The sequence below is a fragment of the Ictalurus furcatus genome, chromosome 2, assembly GCF_023375685.1.
Source record: "Ictalurus furcatus strain D&B chromosome 2, Billie_1.0, whole genome shotgun sequence".
Classification (NCBI taxonomy): domain Eukaryota; kingdom Metazoa; phylum Chordata; class Actinopteri; order Siluriformes; family Ictaluridae; genus Ictalurus; species Ictalurus furcatus.
This window is the reverse complement of record NC_071256.1, coordinates 36,476,349-36,495,377: the sequence shown is the minus strand read 5'-3', so window position 1 is coordinate 36,495,377 and position 19,029 is coordinate 36,476,349. Positions and strand designations below refer to the sequence as shown.

Sequence of the window (19,029 nt, the reverse complement as noted above, 5' to 3'; positions counted from 1 at the left end):
TAGACGTTCGGGACATAAAGCGGATACGCACTAAGAGTGCGTGTTATTCAACCTCTAGACCTTAAACCCACACCAGTTTGTGTCCAGTGACCCGGAGATCAAATTGGTCGTGAATGGTTTGTTCCACTGAGGTGTTTAGAAGTCCAGGAACAACGCTCGGTGATTCCTTTATGGTCATCCCTTTCCACTGATAGACAGAATAGATGGGTGCCAATACTTTGCGCAACTTTGCCGTCGACAAATGTGCGTCCAAAAACGGTCGGTTTACCGGATTTAAAAGATCTACCGAGTGTACCGTAGCTCCAGCAAATAAACGCTGCATATCTGCTCGTCGGGGGTTTAAAAATGTTTCTCCGAGCTCCCGAGTCATCTCCGAGACCGTGTCGTTAAGACCGCGCGTTAGCACGCGCTAAAACAAACGAGCTGCGAACACAATCACCTTTAATGCAATGTGGTGAGCGTGTAATGCGAAACCTATTGCGAGCGAGTCACCTCCTGTTAATATCCTAGCGCTACACCAGATCTCATGGGAGTAAGTAAGGAAATAAGGGCAGGAGATGAAAACAGGGCTGCCGAGGAGGGATGAACACGGGATGTGGAGCAGGTCTCTATGAGAGCTACGCTGATGGAGGAGGTCAGCGCCATGTCCTTATTCTTCTTGAGGTGTTTCTCTAATCTCACCTTCAGGCCCTGAGACATGAGCTTCACTCCAGTTCCCAGGCTTTGTTTAACCTGCTACGACCTGAGCATGTTTTATTGTACTGATACAAGACTTGATGGATGGATAGCATTGGTTCTAAAATCTGATTGGCAAATACGTATTCGAAAACCTTGATATATACACCTCATACACACGTATGTACCCTTTACGTTGCTTAGCAACCATAGCTTACTGTTAACAGATATCTTGCGTGGCCGAGGAATTATTTATAGCCGGTCGTATTCGTGACAAACGGATTGGATCATATTGTTTTTGGTCGCCGTTTTATGAACGCCCTCGTCCACAAGAGGGCGTGTCAAACGCCCGCTTACACACGTGACTCGTTGTTTTTATAAGATATCCTTTTGGTCCATTTCAAATGCTTAAAGCTACACTTCTTGTGTATCGCCACGTCACTGGAGTCAGCCGTGAATTTATTTGCGTCATCTGTAGCTTTCGGGGTACGATCACTACGATTACATTTGTCTTCGTCCTGTGTATAATCGATGGAGCGTTTCCTTTCGGTTAAAAAAAAAAACCTTCGAAGGAATTCAGTCCGAGCGATTTATCACGCGTAAGCCGGAGAAAATCGTAGCGGGAGTCGCTGAATGACAAGTACGAGTAAGATAGACGCAGTAGAAACCTTGTTAGGTTGTTGTTGTTTTTTTACGCCTCCATCAATCAATGCGTGTGTAATTAGTGAACGGGATCAATAGATGTCTAGGAGTGAATGTGAATGTAACGCCTTATATTCGGACTTCCTAAAAACTCCCTGAGATGGTAAAAGGAAGAAACCTTGAGAGGAACCGGACTCAGACGCGAACCCGTCCTCATCTGGGGAACGACGGATAGTGTGAGAGTAAAAGAAAGTTCATTATGGTTTTATATGAAGTCTTTGTTGAACTAGTCCACTGTTCACTAAAGGAGACCTGAGTGTAAAACCGCATGTGGTGATTGAAGTCCCAAGGCCATCGCTGCAACCACAGCGAGAACGTCCATGTGGAATTGAGGTCCAAAACCATCTCCATGGTACTTCAAGCGGTACCGTCCTCAGCAATCTCCAGGCTGTAGTCTCCAGTTGATGAGAGCTCCATCCAGACGTAAGGCATCCGGATGGATCAGGCCGGTCCGGAGAGCAGAAAGGGTCAGGATCACCGGCATCTCCATAACATCATGTGTGGCTCGACAGAAAAATGTCTTCGTATTTATATATTTTAATGAATCCGTATCAATACACTAGAACTGCTGTAACATCTGGACCATCTAAATGCTTTCGTTAAAGTATAGTCTTTAAATATTTGTCAGTTTGTCCCTTAAAGGAGGAGGATCCTGTACAGAGTGCTTGGCATGCTTACCTGTGACAATTTAAAGGAAAAGAGATTTAGCACTGTTATACTGCTGTAGGCATTTTGTTGATGTTTGATGTTTTGGCTCCACTTGTCGCTTGTTAACGGGGACAACTCCGTTAAACATGTATACGTTCACCATGCTTACACGCATGTGCAGCGTCTACGCCGAGTCGCACTGTTCAGACACTCTCTTGCGTAACTCGTACATCTGGAGGCGTCCGACAGAGCGCACGTCAGAGCCATGACATCTCTCTCCATCTGGTTTTCAAGTCGAGGGTGATGTTAGACACACCGTGGCGCTGGAAAACGTTCTGCCGTCGGTGTGACTGTTGCCATGATCGTCGCCGTGATCGTGATTTGTCTCGGAAATCTAGAAAAGTGGTACTCCAAACAGACCTTTTAGTATCGTACAGGAAAGCCATTCGTGTTAATGCTCAATAACGGTCTATAACAGTATATAAGTATGCCAAGTATTCAAGACACATTGTTTGGTTAGTTTGTTTATAACGTTTGGGACACAGTGAAACATGGTGCTATACTGCCTCCCACTGTGTACGCTGGTATTGCAGCACACGGACGCCCCGTGTTCATTTACGACGATACGCACAAGCAACGCGCCACACGACTGCACGTAGTACGTGTGCAGTGGCCATCTTGGGTACGTGTAGTTAACGGCAAATCTAAAACCAACCTTTGGAGTGAAGATCACTGTAAATCATTACGAAGTTCTTCTGCCTGATCACCTTTATCCTATAAAAGAAGTTTATGTCGGGTTTTTTTTCCCCCTCCATCATTAATTTGTCACCCATTGGTAGTTAAGGCTGACGGATCCATTAGAAACTAGAAACGAGCCTGTAGAAAAATTAGGAAGAAAACCAGCAGGGGGAAAGAGACTACACATTCAGGAAGGTTCGGTACAGTATGACACGTCCATACAGTTGAGCTCATAAGTTTACGTACGCCTTGCAGAATCTGCAAAATGTTAACAATTATTAAAAAAAAAAAAAAACACACAAATACACAAATTGAAGCAGTTCAAAAGCTTACATACCGCGTGCCATGACCTGGATGATCAACGACTGCGTTTATGTTTCGCGATCGTTCTCCAGGTCCTGCACATTCTTTTTTGACCCCCTTTGTAACAGCGGCGATATGATGTCGAGACCCATCTTTTCACACTGAGGACAACCGAGGGACTTGTACACCACTATTACAAAAGGTGCAAACATTCACTGATGCTCAATTTTATGGCATTTGGCAGACGCCCTTATCCAGAGCGACTTACATTTATCTCATTTATACGACTGAGCAGTTGAGGGTTAAGAGCCTTGGGATTCGAACTCGTGACCTTCCGATCAGAAGTCCAACATCTTCACCACGGAGATACCGCTTCCCCTACTTCCCAGCACAAGGGGATGTAAACTTTTGAACAGGATGCTCGGTGTAAATTAGGATTATTTTGTCTTCTGGGTAACATGTAAATATTTGATGTAGCTTCTGAGGGGCGGGACTAAATGAAGAACAACGCTCGATGCCGTTCTACAGAAATCATATTAACATGAACTTAGTTAGATTCTGATTATATTCCTGCGTTTTAATCGATGAAACACTTCCTTTTGGTTAAAAACCTCATAACGAAGGTAGTGCCAACAATTTAAAGGTAGTTGTTTAGTAAGGGTACGTGAAAAGTGACGAGATGACTTTACATAGGAGTTAGATTATTGGTTATAACTTACTAGTATGATTTTGTGGGCTTGATTGCTCATGGACACACACACACACACACACACACACACACACACACACACACGTAAATGGAATTACTTTTTCGCTGCTCCAGTTATAATAATAATAATTAATGAAAATAAAAAACTCCATAAAAAACAGCTTTGCTAAACCTTTCTTGTCGTATGACCTTTATTGTAATTCTTGTTGCTTTGAATTTGTACCTGCCCCAACATCTGCCCTAACATCTGCCCCAACATCCTCCCCATCATCTGCCCCAACATCTGCCCTAACATCTGCCCTAACATGTGCCCCAACATCTGCCCTAACATCTGCCCCAACATCCTCCCCATCATCTGCCCCAACATCTGCCCCAACATCTGCCCCAACATCTTCCCCATCATCTTCCCCATCATCTGCCTTAACATCTGCCCTAACATCTGCCCCAACATCTGCCCTAACATCTGCCCCAACATCCTCCCCATCATCTGCCCCAACATCTGCCCCAACATCTGCCCTAACATCTGCCCCAACATCCTCCCCATCATCCGCCCCATCATCCGCCCCATCATCCACCCCAACATCCACCCCAACATCTGCCCCAACATCCGCCCCAACATCTGCCCCAACATCTGCCCCAACATCCGCCCCAACTACTGCCCCAACATCCGCCCCAACTACTGCCCCAACATCCGCCCCACGATTTCCATTACGAATGAATTTCGAGTCAACACGTTTTCTAGTTTTATCTCGGTTCAGGGAAACACATCAGACTTTTTTTTTTTTTTTAATTATTATTATTATTATTTTTTTGCGATGCACAGGATAGACGTTCGGTTTAAAAAAAAAAAAACAAAACGCTGGAGTATTCCTTGAATTAGGGCTGTGTGAGCAATACAGTCCTGGTGTTTCGATTGATTATTGATTTGCTTTGATGTACGACGTATAAAAATAGAATAAAAGAAAGCGTTCGTGGTGAGTCAGTGACAGAAAATCAGACGTCGTGCTCACTGATTTGATTCTTGATTCATATTATGGATTGTGATTCTGCAAGAAATGGAAGGAATGATTTGAAATCTTAGCATAGAAGTGTGTCTGTGTGTGTGTGTGTGTGTGTGTGTGTGTGTGTGTGTGTGTGTGTGATTGATGAGTAACTGTGGTCGATGTTTCTCTTTCAGCTAACACCGGGACCTACTTTCCCAAACAAGGTAACACAACAATCACAAAGTTTTTCTCTGGCCAGTCAACATGTTTCATTAATCTTCGTCTGTATGTTTCTGTTTAACTGTACGGCTAAGTGTGTGTGTGTGTGTGTGTGTGTGTGTGTGTGTGTGTTTGGCAGGAGGTTAAGCAGGGTGATTAAAGGCCATTCGTCAGGGTGTCTGTCAGGTTGACATGCATCATGGTAGAGTAGCAGTAAGAGAGTGCGTCATGAGTTACTGTCCTAATTGGAAGGGTGAGGAGGGACGGAGGGGGCGACAGATGGAGGGAGCAAGACAGATGGAGGGAGCAAGACAGATGGAGGGAGCAAGACAGATGGAGGGTGTGAGAAGGATAAAAAGGAACGCAGTAATGCAGAACTTTAGTCGTCCATTTCCTAAGAAGATTTCTGAGCCACCTGTTAGTGCTTAGCGCGTTTGTGTCTGTGTCTCTAGAATGTTCCGGAACGTCCCGTACTCTACTGCAGGTATAGGTGTGCAAATAGACCCGCCCACTCCCATGCTCCAGAGTAAAGATGTGCACACACGAAAGGACGTTATTCATATTTTCCATTAAGGCAAAAATGGGGACATACAAGATACTAAGAAACTCTGACATTCATGTATATACAGTCGTGTGAAAAAATAAGTACACCCCATGGAAATTGTTGAGTTTTGTTTTCTCTGACAGGTTCAGACGAGCAAACGTTTGATCACCATGGAAACGGTGCCTATTAATGAAGGTGATATACTTGAACGAAACCACGAGGAAAATGAGCCTTTTCAATCATTTATTCAACAGAAATATCAATAGATGTGATAGTCTTCTGTGGAAAAAGTAAGTACACCCTTGGCTTCAGAAGCTAGTACTGCCCCCTTTAGCAGAAATAACTCCTTAGAAGAAAATAACTTTCTGACTTTTTCCATGTTTGTTTTTCGTTCATTTAAATCGTGAGAATTGCTACAAAATGTCGGTGTCATTTGATAGAGTGTATCAACTTTATTAATAGGCACGGCGTTAAAGAGGATCGAATTTTGCTCGTCCAAAGACGTAAAATAAATAAATAAATCAATGAATAAAATTCCCTGGGGTGTACTTATTTTTACACACGACTGGATTTCAAAGATCCTTTTCCAAAGTTGTTGCCGATATTATCATTTGTCATGAAAATCGTTGTATTCAAAGAGAAAATAATGCACGATAGAAGCATCTTCACTCGCGGTCTCAGACTTTTGGAGCCAAGTGTTTATGATTATACACAGAGAAAAATAGTGACGTTTAAAAGACGTACCGTATGTGAGTAGAAATTCGAGGTTTCTTTCTTTGAAATGTAGGCTGTAAAAGTCTAAAGTATTCGGCGACAGGAAAACAGACTTTGAGATACACTGCCCTTCACTAATATTGGCACCCTTGGTAAATATGAGCAAAGAAGGCTGTGAAAAATGGTCTTTATTGTTTAACCTTTTGATCTTTTGTTCAAACAATTCACCAAAATACTCTGCTCTCATGGATATCAAACGATTTCATACACAACACAGGTTTATCAAAAAAAAATAAAAAAATTCTTTCTTAAATATAGCTGTACAACAATTATTGGCACCCTTTTAGTCAATACTTTGTACTACCTTCCTTTACCTAGATAACAGCTCTGAGTCTTCTCCTGTAATACCTGATGAGGTTGGTCATATGGAAAAGTACCTCAAAAAAGTTGGCCATGTCCTTATGGCTGCCCAGAATCTCTCCAGACCCTTCAAATTTCGAGGTCCACACTGGTGGACTCTCCTCTTCAGTTCACCCCACAGGTTTTCTATAGAAAAACAGCCCCAAAGCATTAAAGATCCACCTCCATATTTAACCGTGGGCATGAGGAACTTTTCCATATGGCTACCTCTCTGTGTGCTCCAAAACCACCTCTGGTGTTTATTACCAAAAAGCTCTATTTTGGTTTCATCTGACCGTAGAACCCGATCCCATTTGAAGTTCCAGTAGTGTCTGCAAACTGAAGATGCTCGAGTTTGTTTTTGGATGAGAGTAGAGGCTTTTTTCTTGAAACCCTTCCAAACAACTTGTGGTGATGTAGGTGACTTCAGATTGTAGTTTTGGAGACTTTCTGACCCCAAGACACAACTAACTTCTGCAGTTCTCCAGCTGTGATCCTTGGAGATTTTTATCCACTCGAACCGTCCTCTTCACAGTGCGTTGAGACGATATAGACACACGTTCCGCACATCTCAGCTATATTCCTCGCTCTTACCCATTGTTATGAACGACTAAGGGAATTTGGCCTGTGTGTTACCTCATATTTATACCCCTGTGAAACAGGAAGTCATGATTGAACAATTTCCTTTTTTTTTTTTTTTTACCCCCAGGTGTAGTAAAAATTAGTCAGTGATAATTTTTTTCGCCTCTAGAGGCCGCTCTCGTACTGTATGATGACAGCGGACCCTTCTCAGCCGCTCCTGCAACCGGGAACGTTGTGGATTTTTGCAGATAACCGATAGTTCCAGCGGTTTATCGGTGCCGATTAATCTGCAAGACCGATCGCTCGGTCGACTTCTAGTGGTAACCTTCTCATGCTACACAATGAACTTAGCGCTATAACAATCCCAGTATGTTTGAATACGAATAATACGGTGACCGCCCCTGGCCCTACCTCAGTAAAATATCTCAGTATGCTAGGATATGCTAAGCAAAGATTTGTAGAAAATATGAGGCGTGTACTTTGCCTCCCTGGAAGCGGTGACTTCCATCTGGAAAGGAAAGGAAAGACTTTTCGAGGAAAGTCTTGCTAATCTGTTAAAGTTAACTAGAGCTATATTTAACTAAGTTAGCCGGTTTTCTTTGCTAGTCCCGGGTTAAACTAGCATCACTCCCAGCAGCTAATGTAAGCAGCTAGGCAGCGAGTCAAATTCTACAGTAGCTAAACTCTAGCTAGTAAACAATAGTTTTCAAATGAAAACACGTCACTAACGTAATTCCATCAGTTAAAAACATGACCTTCTTACCTTTTTTTTTTTTTTTTTTTTTTTAAATGATAAAAAATACTTGATTACATTTAAAAGTAGATTTGGGCACGCTTATACTGTTGGCCGCATGTGTTCACTTTCACTTAAAGCGCACCTATTATGGGTTTGAAACGTGCCTAATTTTGTTTGAAAGCTCTCATACGATAGATTTACGTGCATCCGAGATCAAAAAACACTTTAACGTGCTCATAATTTAAACTGCAGCACTATCTTTTTTTCCCCCGGTGTCACAAACGACTCGTTAAATGATCCGTTCTAAAGGATTCGTTCTAAACTCCTCCTTTCAGAGAGCATACTCTGCTCTGATTGGTCAGACGTCCCAGTCTGTCGTGATCGGTCTACCGCTGTCAGCGAGCAGCCGATGAAGACCAGAGGCGGGGTTTATTGCTACAAACTTACGTAGGTTAGTACAGGAAGTAAAGTCTGGAATCACTAACGGGTCGTTTCAGCTGTTCCGAATCGATTCCTTCTTTTAGGAGTCGATGACTCCGTTTGTCGTGCGCTTTGATTTTTGAAACTTTGCAGACGTTTTACACTCACAAACAGCTACGTGTAGAACACACTACATGAAAGGGAATATCTGAAAAACCACCACAGGTGCACTTTAAGTCTAATCCCTCAATAAAACCCGCAGTACTGTCGCGAAAGAGACCAACAGTCCAAAGAGAACATCGTAACATCTGGACACTGATGAAGAGTAGCGCATTAAGACACACCGTGCAGTGAGCGTTGATGGATGGAGTTGAGGGACAAGAGACATTATGTACAGTAATAGATAGACTAGAGTCAGTAATTGGACACGTGTATGGTGGGGGAACCTGATAAACCGGCATCTTGGTGTTTACCTTATGTGTGTGTGTGTGTGTGTGTGTGTGTGTTCAGACAGCAAATAAGCAATGCTTGAAATAGCAAACAGGTAAAAGCAAATGGAGCGTCCTGCAGGGAGAATTCTACCTCATTCTTCTGCTTGGTGTGTTGTTTTGTTTTTTTTGTTATGTTTTCACGCTTCTCCTATTTAAGTCTGAGATCAATGTCTCTGCAGGAGGCAGCTGTGTGTACGCACTCGTCTAACCGCTCATCCCATTTCTCTCTCTTTCTGTCGCTTTCCCTTCGTCTTATGTGTGTGTGTGTGTTTGCCATGTTGGACTACATGACGTCCTGTGTGATTACACCCACACCCATTCTTCCTCCTCATCTTCTCTTCCTCTGCTGCTCCTTTAGACCCGGAGCGCGGTGGCGGTCACATGATCTCCACGGATGACCTGGAGTACCCACGCGAGTACCGGAGCCTGGGCAATGGCGCGCGCCGCTTCTCCAACGTGGGCCTCGTGCACACGTCCGAGCACCGGCACACGGTGATGGCCGCTCAGAGCCTGGAGGCGCTCAGCAACCTGCACAAAGCCGAGCTGGAGCGCAAACGCGACGCCTTCATGGACCACCTGAAGAACAAGTATCCGCCTCAGCACTCGCTCCCTCCATCGCCGTCTCCATCCCACGGCAGCATGAGGGGAAGTTCAGAGAGGAGCGCACGCGAACAGGTACGCACGAACGCATGCGAACAACTGAACTCGTACAGAAAATCCACACAGTGTGTTCATTCTCACTTTTTGTTCCACGATTCATTTATTTATTGATTTTTACAGGATTCCAACTTACATTTTTTCACATGCAAATTTCATTTTTAAAATCTGTATTTTTCCACATGACCGATTTCTTTTTTTAATTTCGCAATTTTCATGCGATTGCCACACGATTCATTTATTTCCACGTGATATTTTTTCTTCAAAATGAATTTCGCAAGTGCATTTTTTTTTATTTTCACGTGCAATTTTTGCACAATTGATTCTTTATAGGATTTTTTTCCCCCCTAAACATTTTTATTGCGATTTTTCCCAAATGATTCGTTTATTTTCACGTGAAATTTTCCCACGTCGTTTCTTTTTGACTCGACTTTTTCGAAATTGATTCGTTTTTTTTTTTTTAGACGTGATTTCCAAATGATTCATTTATTTGCACGGCCGTTTTTATGTGTTTATTTTTCCATATATATATATATATATATCTTTTTTGTTTCCAAATGTGATTTTTTTTTTTTTTCCAAATGACTTTCCAATTTTTTGCGCAGTTCATTTTTTTCAGGTGATTTTCTTTAACCTCTTTTTTCCCACATGATTATTTATTTTCACAGGCACCCCCCAACCCCAACCCCCACCCCCACCCCGATTCATTTGTTGTCACGTGATTGTTGTTTCATGGTTTGTTTGTTGTTGTTTTTTAATGAATATTCGACACGCCGTTTTAAAAAAAAAAGAAATCTATTTATTTTGGCGTGCAAGTTTTTGACGTGATTTATTCCTTCCCCCCGAGTGATTCGTTAATGTTCACATCAAATGAAAATGTACTGGAGTGAGCACGTGTAACTCTCAGTGCTGCTCGGAAAATGAATCAACACCATGTGACCAGTCAGATTGGAGAATTAAAGCAACGCCGTGGTGTACAAAAGCTCTTAGTTCATCCAATATATATATATATATATATATATATATATATATATATATATATATATATATATATATATATATATATATATATAAATAAAAGAAACCTGACCATGATGTTATGATGATTTATTGAAGATGACTGATACTCCAGTTTACACATTTACGCACAAGCGAGTGTCCTTATTTAACCTCAAGTCACTCCTGTTTAAGAAAAAAATCACAGCCAGACTTTCAGATGCTTTAAATAGTTTACACTCCTGCTGCAGTTTTAACACAATTCTGTATAAGCGCACTGATTTAAGCACTTCTTTTCACCGCCGTACACCGATTCTGCTCCCCTTTCACTATATCAGGAAGTAATGAAGTCCAAATATCAGAAAGGGCTGATTAAAGGTCAGATAACAGATATAGGACTGGCCCAAATGTTTTAGTAGAACTAAAAGTCTGACACTTTTCGTCAGATTTAGAGTATTTTCATGGAAATGCCCAAGCCATGTGACACATGAATTCATATCACTGCTATGGAACAAATTCCTTTTGGGAATTTCCAATGGCTGTTAATTGGAATGTGCGCAACGGATTACTTGAATTTTATGGGTTGTTTATGGGGCTCCATGAATCACCTCATGATTTCCCATTCACGCGCCCGTGCCCGATGCCAACCCTTAACCTTCCCCCGATACAATAAAATAAAATCCGCTCATTCCAATGGCAATCCTACGCACGCTTTCCATAATCCCCAAGAACACATTCGCATTCATCTCTAAAGGCGCGTTTATTATTATTTTTTAATTATTAAAGAAGATCGCTCATTTTAGCTGAGCTAAGCACCTTTTTAGCAGGTACTGGAGGTACAGTATGAGATTATATCCATCCATCCATCCATCTTCTATACCGCTTTATCCTTTTCAGGGTCACGGGGAACCTGGAGACTATCCCAGGGAGCATCGGGCACGAGGCGGGGTACACCCTGGACAGGGCGCCAATCCATCGCAGGGCACACTCACATACACATTCATACACCCGTTCATACACTACGGACACTTTGGACACGCCAATCAGCCTACCATGCACGTCTTTGGACTGGGGGAGGAAACCGGAGTACCCGGAGGAAACCCCCGCAGCACGGGGAGAACACGCGAACTCCGCACACACAGGGCCACGGTGCGAATCGAACCCCCGACCCTGGAGGTGTGAGGCGAACGTGCGGAGCACTAAGCCACCGTGCGCCTTATGAGATTATATATTGTATTAAAAAAACCCGTCTCTAGCCTAGTGTCTGTAAATCGTTGAAAAGAGCCGTGACGTTACAGATCCAGTCTCGGGAACGGATTCGATCGTGTAGCTCGTGTATCAGTTACGTTTGATCGCTTAGGCAGCTAGTCTACGGTAGCTAGCCAGCAAGCTAGCTCGGATATTTGGACAAGCAGCGCAGATTCTTCCAGTGTCTGTAGTTGTGCGTATGTTTGTGTACCTTGATTCATTATTGCTAATTTTACGTCAGATGACTTTAATGTTTTGATTTTGAACTTCTTTCATATACACGCTGCTCTATTTTCACGTCGGGGTATCTGTGTTCTTTCTACCCGCAATGCCGAGTTGTGCCAGAGGTATTAGCGCTCGTTTGATCTCGACTTAAAGAGAGCGATGCAGCGGCGCTTTAACCCTTCAGTCTGTCCGGCTGTCGCGTCTGTACGCCCTGTTTCGAACCGACCCGCTTCCTCTAACGCGCTCATCGAGATGACTCCTCGGCGAACCTCGTCGTATAGCCGCGTTGCATTCTGGGACTTTGAGATAACTAGCGATAACGGTGATGTTAGTGTTCGCACACAAGCACTAATTTCGCATGTGGATAACAGAAATACAGCACAAACCAACCGATCGGTGCCAGAATCACTAAACACGCCCCCAAATGTCCCAGAATAAACATGTTTCAGGGTGGAGTTTTCCTTTAAACTTGTCCCAACTTGGTAGGAATAAATATTGGCTCATTAGTGTGTGTGTAAATGTAGTTGGCTAATGTACAGGAAGTCCATACACATCCTTCACGGCATCGTTATTGTACTCGTCCCTCTTTGTATTCTCTCCATCTCTGTCCATCTCCATTCTTCATTCATTCTTTTCGTCTTTTTCTTCTCCATGTTTTTCCTCTTGTCGTCACCTGCACGCTGTGGAAGTGCAGGCTGAATGAATAAGTGCAGTGTGTGTGTGTGTGTGTGTGTGTGTGTGTACGAGCGAGCAAGTGACACAGAGCGGCTGAGTGAGAGACAGGTGGAGTCCACGGTTGCCACGGCGACGTTGCCCTTATATGGAAGCTGGTGATATCATATTGCAAAGGTCAGGCTGGAGAGAGAGAGAGAGAGAGAGAGAGAGAGAGACAGGGAGGAAAAGGAAGGTTGCTTGGATATCATCGTTGCAGGAACCCGCAGAGAGGAATCGCAGGAATATGTCGGAATACTGCTGGGAATGGGTCGGAGGAGGGGAAGAGAAGAAGGAGGGCAGGGAAGCAAGGGAATGGGAGGACAAGTGCGGCAGCGTGTAAAAGAGGAAGAGGAGAGTTAATTAGCCCAGTGCGTCTCACGCTCACACACACACACACACACACACACACACACACACACCTCCCTCCTTCTCCACCCCACCACCACCCTGACACTCTAGTGCGGAAGAGTTAAAGCAGCCAAGCAGCAGTCTGCCGATGTGGTAATGAATTAAATAAAGCGCCGCTGCTGGGAGAGAGAGAGAGAGAGAGAGAGAGAGAGAGAGAGGAAAGCGAGAGAATGAGTGTTTTGGGCCAGCTGATAGACGCTCACACTGACTGAAGGCATCCAGACGTCTGTAACGTGTGCATTTGTGTGTGCACGCACATCCACGCGTACAGGTGCAGGTAAGAGGTGTTTGTCCGCTTCGGTTGTTTATTGTTAGCGCGGTTGTCGTGGAGACCAGCTGCAGGTGCATTGTGGTTGTGAGTGTGTGCATGCTACGTTTATGAGGATGTGTGTGTGACAGAGCGAGAGAGAGAGAGCGAGAGAGAGAGAGAGAGACTGCTTTGCATGCGGGTCATGTGGCGTGTGCCTGCTCTGTCCTTCTGTCAGCAACTGTTCATACAAGGGATTGTGTGTGTGTGTGTGTGTGTGTGTGTGTGTGTGTGTGGTGTTCTCACTCACCAAGTTGACACATGTTACTCAGTTGGATCAGGTGCAGCTAGTGAGTAACTACATATTTGTAGTGCCACCATGCTGTGTGTGTGTGTGTGTGTGTGTGTGTGTGTGTGTGTGTGGGACACAGATGTCAGTCCGTTTGGCTCAAGCAAACTCTTCCATCCAGCTGCAGGTCAAATGGCCAATTTTCCCCGACACTGCACTACACCGTTACTAAGCAACAGGAGACGCCAGTATTTGGCTGAAAATGACATCACTAGGCTGGAAGCTGGCGTCTGTCCTGCACACACACACACACACACACACACACACACACACACACACAGAGCTTTGTCATTTGATAATATTTGCTCAGGAAGGACGTGATCCGGTATCACCAGGGTAAAGCTGAAGTCGTAAATCTTGTTAGCTACCTTTGTGTGTGTGTGTGTGTGTGTGTGTGTGTGTGTGTGTAAGCGCAGAGGTGTGTATACCTGTCTCGTATTGCTGAGTTTGCTTAAGATTTGGCTTGAGTTGATCCAACGGAATGAATGAACGTATTTCCATCAGCTAAAACTTCACCTTCCTGTAGGTGTTCTATACTTTAAAAAAAAAAAAAAAAAACGATTTAATTCCTGATCACTTCATGAACAAATGAATGGACCGGCTACAAGAGCGGTGGGGGGGGATTAAGAAAATGGAATTAAGAAAATAAAACCCCCAAAAACACCCCACTGCTGACATTGTGAGTGTTTAGTGTCAGCGCAGAGGTGAAGGTCTCCTGACATGGGAAAGAGAAGATCGTACTCTCCAGATTCTCAGTATCTTTCTGGCCGGATCTTTCTGGCCGCTGTGACGCGAGCGAGGACAGGAACTCCTTTGTTTGGCCGATGTTCCACGACATCTTGGACATCAGGACGTGGTGTTGTTTAACATTCAAGAAACTGTTAGCGTGGGCAAATTGCAGCGGTACAAGAGGAATAAAACACTTCAGGGTGTGCTGTTGTAGTGAAATAATCGTGATACTTTAGGGTAAATATGAACGCTGTTTTTGTGTCACACCATCCTGATGTTGATGGTTTTCCTGTAGCAGCACCCCCTGTCATGTTTTATTCCTTACTTGCTATGTTTTTATTAGCACGTACCACGTATGGAGTTATTGAGCTCATTTGCATATTAAAGCCTTCTGCATGATCAGTTTAGAAAAGGTCAATATGGCGAAAATGATTAACAAATAATATATTGGGGAGAGCTAGCATAGAAAACAGGTTACTGTCTCTCTCACCATATAATCTCTCTACATATTCGCTTCTAACATTAAATATATACATTTATTAATATGCAGTCCCTGTGGAAAAATTGGAACAGCAAGTCTATATATATATATATATATATACATATATATACATATCTACATCCATGTTCTATACCGCTTTATCCTTTTCAGGGTCACAGGGAACCTGGAGACTATCCCAGGGAGCATCGGGCACGAGGCGGGGTACACCCTGGACAGGGTGCCAATCCATCGCAGGGCACATTCACATACACACTCAGACACCCATTCATACACTACGGACACTTTGGACATGCCAATCAGCCTACCATGCACGTCTTTGGACTGGGGGAGGAAACCAGAGTACCCGGAGGAAACCCCAGCAGCACGGGGAGAACATGCAAACTCCACACACACAGGGCCACGGTGGGAATCGAACCCCCGACCCTGGAGGTGTGAGGTGAACGTGCTAACCACAAAGCCACCATGCGCCCATATATATATATATCATATATATCATATACTTTTGCTCACGTAAATAATGGGTGGTCTGCCGTCAAAGGTGAAGTTGTTAACACACCTAGATATCAGGGATATCAGGGAATGAAAATTCTGATGGTCTCATATTCATCTTTTGATCTCAAACCCAAGAAAAGAATTGGCCTTGCTGTTCCAGTACTTTCGGTGGGGGAGTGTACATACAAATGTGTGTAGCTACAGGCTATAGTCCCCAGGCGCATGGGATTGTCCAGTGGTTTGCATTTGAACGAATCAAAGAACTGCTCAGTGGTGCAGAATTGCCCCATGGGGTTACTGTCTGGATAAAATTCAACGGAATCTCTTGAATCTGGTGTTTAGCTCAAGGCAAAAGTAGCACCTATGGGTGAGTTGTGATACAAGCAAAGACATCTGCTATCCTTCAGTTCTGCTCTTTGGTTATTGCTTTGCCACAACTACACCAGCATCGATGCACAACTTAATGGCCATCTCTGACATCCACACTACAAGCTACACAAGAGCCTGAATTAAGTGAAACCCCATGAGAAGGCAGTAATCATCTTGGTGCTCATTAAAATCTCATGGTAGCACTATGAAAATGTCAGAAATGAGGAAAAGAATACACCCTGGATGGGAAGCTAGTCTGCCACATACTAATCCACCGATTAGCATGTTGTTGGGATTTGGAAGGAAACCAGAATACCTGGAGGAAACCCATATTGACAAAAAGAAAGCCAAGACAAGACCAGCTGTGAGGTGGCAATGCTGCACATAGTTTGTGAGAAAGTTAACCAAAGAAAAAACGAATTGAGAATTGAGTCCTGTCACTACCCTTATGGAAAATGTAATATATATTACATTGGAATATGGTGTGTTTTCCACATGGTTCCTAATGGATTCTTTTACAGCTGGAACATGGAATGCAACACTCTGCATATGGATTGTAGAATAGAAGTTCTGGTGTGGCACAGTGAGATCCTGTGCTTGAGCTACTGTGGGTTTCCTCCAGGTTCTCCAGTGGCCTCCTACGTCCCAAAAACATGGTGGTAGGTGGAGTGGCTACACTAATTTTCTCACAGGTGTGAGTGAGTGTATGCACATGGTGCCTTGTGATAGACCAGCATCCCATCCTACCACATGTCCAGTGTTCCCTGGATAGGGTCTGGCTCCACCGTGACCCTGACAAGGATAAAGTGATTACCGAAGATAAACGGATTCATACAGTGGGTTCGCATTTAATGGGATTTAATGTGCCTCATGTGACTCCCAAAGACATACATTCATACATCTTCCAAGTGGGAGCACCATGAATTTTTAATGAGGCCCCATGTTCTACCCTATTAGAGAATCTATGTGGGTCCATGAGTGTACATGGAGATCTAATATTGCTCCATGAACTCCCACTGATAACCGTTGGATTCAAATGGGCTTCCCATGGGCACCTTTAGAACGATAAAATGATTAACCACCTAAAGGACTCTTCAGGAACTCTTAAGCTGCATACCTGTGTGTACACAACAGCTACACAAACAGCATTGTTCACATAGTCGTTTGTGTACTTTAGGTGTGACTGGAGGATCATCTACAATAACACTGTGTGCCCATTAGTGGGGGAATGGTGGCTTAGTGGTTAATGCATTTGCCTTGCACCTCCAGGGTTGGGGGATTGATTCCCAGTGTGCAGGTTCTCCCCATGCTTCGGGGGGGGTACTCTGGTAGGCTGATTAGCATCTCTAAATTGTCCGTAGTGTATGAATGGATGTGTGTGTGATTGTCCCCTGCGATGTGTTGGCACCCCGCCCAGGGTGTCCCCTGCTTCATACCCCGAGTCCCCAGGGATAAGCTCCAGGTAGGCTCCCTGCAACCCTATTTACAGAAAATGGATGGATGGGATATCCACTAGCAGGCAGGTTAGGGCCCAGAATATTGCTGCATTCTTTATCGTAAGTGGCAATTTGCAGGTTATTTGACGTCACTCCGTAAACCGGGAAGGACCTCGTAGTTGAGAAGACTATTGCATGTTGACAAATAGGAATTTCAAGTTGGGGGGGCATTTTCTTTCGATTTTCCTGGTTGGAGTTACAGATTGCGGACCTTCTAGCCTTTCTCGAGTACTCTTAACAATAAACATGGCATCAGCACAGAAGGCTAAGTTATTGTTTCTCTTGTAAGGATGCCTGAAACAGTGCCAGAATCTACATCGATGGTATGTTAGGCCGTTCAAATCGATCTCAGTCATTAAAACACAACAGTCTTGGACCTGTTTATTGTCGCCATTTTATTCATGCTATATATTTGTCATCGAGACAATCGTACAGACAGATGTTGGTATCCGTGGACTAGCTTCTCGTCGAAAACCTTCCACCGTTGTTGTTGCATGTTATTCTGCTACTGACATGACATCACGTCATAGTACGCTGCCCCCCAACATTTATATTGGTACGGCACCATATGCAATTTATGCAAAGCATACATCCATTCTTAGTGGACTTCTTAGCGAATGAAAAGAGGATACGTGCGACAGCCATCTCGCATACGCAAAGCAAGTATAATCCAAGTGTACATAATAATGGCTGTGTTAGCTAGTTAGCTAGCTGAAATCAACAACGGAAAGACTTCTAGCCAATCCCCGAACACAAAAAATAAGCCGAAACAAAGCAGCAACAAAAATGACATCTAACTATAATGAGTCTTTATTGGTCACGTATACATTACAGCACAGTGAAATTCTTTTCATCGCGTACCCCGGCATGTTACGAAGTTGGGGTCAGAGTGCCATGATACGGCGCCCCTGGAGGAGAGAGGGTTAAGGGGCTCGCTCAAGGGCCCAACAGTGGCATCCTGGCAGCGCCAACCTTCTGATCAGTAACCCACCGCCTTAACCGTCACCACTGCCTCCCTACGTCTAGTAAGTTCTACATCTAGTAAGTACATTTAAAACCCGACACGCAAAATACAAAACGAAACGATACCAAATATCCCGGGGAAATGAAATAGACTCCTTCTGAAGCGTCCATGTTTGAGCCACAGGTGAAGTTTGACGCATGCATTAAGCCATTTCCTGCAGTAAAAGCTATTAATAGAGGCCAGACAGGACAGACCGCTTTCTTAGTCTCCATGTCCTGTGATACCTGATAAGCTGAACAAACGCAGGACACAGGGCAGCACGGCAAGGATGATTGAATTACATCTGACCTTGGTTCCTACTTTTCTGAAAACGCCTTTTCATCGACGACACACCAGGGGTTTAGTGTGAGGCTGTGTGTAATTTCGTGTCGGGAGTTTGTGCATATTTGCTTTGCAGTCTCTGCGGAGAGGACTTTAGGAGATGCATTTGCATTTCAGACGCCGTTCCCGGCAACACAAATATGAAAGCGGTCGCAGTGTGTGTGTGTATGTGTGTGTGTGTGTGTTGAGATGGCGCTAAGCCAAACATCAACACTTTGTCCAGTCATAAATTGCAAAAATGGATCAGCGTTGGAGTTGTATCACTAGAAATGACTGTTTAGCAGCACCAATAAATACAGAACAGACCTACATTCATACTGGTAAGGACCAACTTGCACAAGAAAATGAAGAAGATACATGTACAGTTTGTTTGTTTTGTTTTTGTTTTA

The 19,029-nt window shown here is 43.9% G+C and overlaps 1 protein-coding gene across 1 annotated transcript in view; it reads left to right on the top strand.

Moving 5' to 3' along the window:
* The first annotated feature begins 4,080 nt into the window (after positions 1-4,080).
* The window catches only part of srcin1a (SRC kinase signaling inhibitor 1a), a 69,772-nt gene continuing 54,823 nt past the window's right edge, over positions 4,081-19,029 (top strand). Inside the window, exons 1-3 of the mRNA XM_053640922.1 lie at positions 4,081-4,508; positions 5,430-5,503; positions 9,180-9,538. Of these exons, the coding sequence (XP_053496897.1) occupies positions 4,081-4,508; positions 5,430-5,503; positions 9,180-9,538 (861 nt within the window). The remainder of the gene's footprint in view (positions 4,509-5,429; positions 5,504-9,179; positions 9,539-19,029) is intronic.